The sequence below is a fragment of the Aristolochia californica genome, unplaced genomic scaffold, assembly GCF_029961685.1.
Source record: "Aristolochia californica isolate CCGP_79_NKW_82.1479 unplaced genomic scaffold, dmAriCali1.0.hap1 SCAF_2, whole genome shotgun sequence".
In the NCBI taxonomy this organism is placed as follows: domain Eukaryota; kingdom Viridiplantae; phylum Streptophyta; class Magnoliopsida; order Piperales; family Aristolochiaceae; genus Aristolochia; species Aristolochia californica.
The window spans coordinates 11485279-11488942 of record NW_027181881.1 but is presented as its reverse complement, the minus strand read 5'-3'; the positions used below and the strand labels follow the sequence as shown (position 1 = coordinate 11488942).

The 3664-nt window shown below is 39.2% G+C and overlaps 1 protein-coding gene across 1 annotated transcript; it reads left to right on the top strand.

Moving 5' to 3' along the window:
• Window positions 1–332: 332 nt before the first annotated feature.
• Window positions 333–1249, top strand: LOC137955886 (germin-like protein 8-2). Its single transcript, XM_068803086.1, has 2 exons — window positions 333–444; window positions 555–1249. The coding sequence occupies exons 1-2, from the start codon at window positions 333–335 to the stop codon at window positions 1088–1090; spliced, it is 648 nt and encodes a 215-aa protein (XP_068659187.1). The 3' UTR covers window positions 1091–1249.
• Window positions 1250–3664: the final 2415 nt, after the last annotated feature.

Below are 3664 nucleotides of genomic sequence, written 5' to 3'. Positions count from 1 at the left end.
AGGATCAATTTAGATCCTAAAATCAAGGAATAAAATCAAGAATATAATCACGGGATCGGAGGAAACAATCACGCTATACAGTTTCCTCCGATCACGCTATACAACTATACATTTCAACAGAAAAGATTTTTTTTATGTAGCAGATAATGATTCCATCCACCACAACCTAATAAAAAAATTACGGTCTTGTTAGACCTTTTCAATGGGGATTTCTGAGTCCAGTCTCAGTTTGAGACAGAATCAAGCTTATCTATAAAAGCCTATTTCTCTCTTCGTCTATCAGGCAATACTTGCAAGCTCTTGCAGTTCGTTTTTAGATAGAGAGATTGAAAATGATGAGAAGCATCATCGTTGTTGCCTTCCTCTGCTTAGCTTCTTCTCTTTCCTTCGCTTATGATCCAAGTCCACTTCAGGACTTGTGTGTTGCAGACCTTAACAGCACTGGTACTTCCTCACTTATCTTCTTCTCTCCATTGTTCTGTAGTTTATATTACACCATGTTGCAGCTTCTGGTAACTTATAATCAGTGCTAACTGGATTGTATTCTTTTGCAGTTCGAGTAAATGGGTTTGTGTGCAAGGACCCCAAGCGCGTCACGGCCAAGGATTTCTTCCTCGACGGACTGGACAAAGTGAGAACCCCAACAAATGCCGTTGGGTCTACTGTGACACCGGTGAATGTTATGCAGATTCCTGGTCTCAATACCCTGGGCATCTCCCTGGTTCGGATAGACTACGCTCCATACGGCCAGAATCCCCCACAACCGCACCCACGGGGTACGGAGATTTTGAGAGTCCTGGAGGGCACGCTCTTCGTTGGCTTCGTCACCTCCAACCCAGATAATCGCTTCATAAGCCAGCTGCTGCACAAGGGTGATGTGTTCGTCTTCCCCATCGGGCTCATCCATTTCCAGTTCAATGTGGGGAAAACTAGTGCAGTCGCGATCGCAGCTTTGAGCAGCCAGAACCCGGGTGTCATCACCATTGTAGATTCTGTTTTTGGATCAGACCCGAAGGTTTCTCCTGATATTCTGGCTGGAGCCTTCCAGGTGGACAAGAAGATAATTGAAGTCATACAGTCAAAGTTTTGAGGTGGAGAGACGCCCTGTTCTCAATGGTTGAATAATGAGACTATCTCTGAAGCTGCTGCAGAGTGGATGCAGAGTTCGGTTGATAGAGAAGCTGTTGTGGGTTTATATTTTATATTTTGTTACGTTATTGTCAATAAAGAATTTTGTTTTTCTTCTGAAGCTGCAGAATCTGTGAGATGGGATAATCTGGACTAGTTGGTCTAGGAAAATTTATATTTGTTATAATAAATATTGTTTATTAAACCAAACTCAGTCACCGTTCCAATGAGGTGACTGGGTCTGCTTGGATTTGGTTGAATCGAGCTTGACGACCTGGCCGATAATTTCTACAAGTAATTAAGACTCAACTTGATGTGAGTTAAGTCTCTTTCGTAGAAGTATTATGAATATTTTTTAAAATCAAAATGTGCTGCTAGCATTACCAGTTTTAAGTTTCTTATACAAATAGCAGATGAAAGCTCATCTGTGAACAAGAACAACAAATCCATAAGCGTACCTTAAATCTTCAGAATCATGCCTCACCTGCAAATCGTTTTGGCATTTTTCATAGGCTTGTAAGTTGTAATTCATGACTTTGTTTCCTAGTATCTACCTTACAAATCTTTTATTGTGTGGATGAAACAGTTGGATCAAAGCAAAACAATAGTTTTGCTGCATGTAAACCTTGGTCATTATTAGTGAATGTCGAGAAGAACTGTTGAGCATAGATTACTCAAGAGAAGGATCTGCCATCTCGGAAAAAAAAACCTAGCTTGAGGAAATAGAGGGTGAGAATAAGAAATATATAAAGGGGAGGGAGGGGAAGACTTGAACCCTTTTTATTTATTTTTAAATGTTTTCTAAAACTTAAATGTAAATTTTCTGTAAGTTTTACTCTTCCTTCATTTTACACCCTTCTTCCCTCTTGATTAAAAACGAAATAAAAAAAATCTTATTTTTGCATGTACATAACAAATGTTAGGTCAGGTGGGGAACAAACCTAGAGAGAGTGAATAGATTGTTCACTTTAGTGTAATCTTTTTACTTCCTTTTAGTCTATTTTTATTGACCCTTAAGTGTGTTCACAATTTTTTAACCATGTCATTTAAATATTACAATCAAAGAGAAATATATACATTCTTACATTCACACGATGAACACATGATGATTTATCATGTTTGCACCTTAGAGTTAATTCACTATGTTTAGGTGTTCATATGGCACTTATAGCAAATTGTCTCTCAAAACAATTAAAATGTTACCCACCTTGTGATTTATGCCACTCAATTATCTACAACAACCAATTTGAAATACCCCACCCTATGAATATAACAACAAATTAGATTGTCCAACCTAGACCCGCAAAAGGATTTCTCAATAACTAACTTGGCAATATAAGTCTAGTCCTACTTAGGGGTTTGCAACAGCTGACAAATAATACTGGCCTTGACCTATGCGAGGATTTTCAACATCTCTTCTACACACAAAGACACATAGGCTTACAAGCTTTTAGTCCTGAGCCACATAGATGGTCTTGCGTGGCCAGGGATTGACCCAATAATGTTAAGGATTGTTTGTTTACAATTTAACCTATTAAAAAAATCCCTCTAAATAAGACAGATTTTCACAATTCAAGTACAAATAATAAGCACACCTGATCCTATGTAACAACTTAATTATGGGTTTATTCAAAGTCTCTTTGATTCTTATCACAATGAAAACAAACCACTCAGAAAACAAGTAACAAATTAGGCAAATAGCTGAAACATATTATTTTAATGGCTGTCCACCTAGAATCTGGACTGAATGTTATTCACCAAATTCTTGTCCACTTGGAAGGCCTTGACCAAAACATCATCAACATCCAAAAACGGCATTTGCGATAACGTGATCACACCAGGATTCTGGCTGCTGAGAGCAGAGATGGCCACAGGATTAATGCTGCCTGAATAGGGAAGACAAAGGCATCATCCTTATGGAGAACCTTGGTGACGAGGAGATTTTCAGGGTTGGAAGATACAAATCCGACGTAGAGAGTGCTTTCCAGGACTCTCAAAATCTGTGGCTCGTGGTGGTGGTGGTGGGCGGGTGCATAATCTGTCCTTACCATGGAGATGCCCAATGAGTTCAGTCCAGCAATCTGTGGTACATTAACAGGGATAACAGTGGATCCCGCTGTGCTTGATATGTTGCGAGGTATATTACAATCTTCAATCAAAATTCCCAAAGAGATGTCTCTTTGTCGAATCAGCAATGGCACTACTAAATTGAAAAGTGATAACAGAAGAATCCCTACCCAACGAAATCAACGTAAAAGAAGCAACAGTCAGCCAGCTTATACTACTAGAAACTGTGGTTAACAAAAATATTTGGCTTCATCTACTGAACTTTTTTCACATTCGCAGCACCCTTTTTTCCTGATCTTGCAAATAATGGGGGAGCAAGTGTATTTGCTGCCAGGAAGAGTATACTAGAGAACCACAGCGGAATGAAGACATTCTTTCCTTTGAATACCAGCAGGTAGCCCCACATAAGCCAATGTATTTGAACTCCCATCCACAGCATCATACAGAACAAGCCTTTCCACTTAATTCT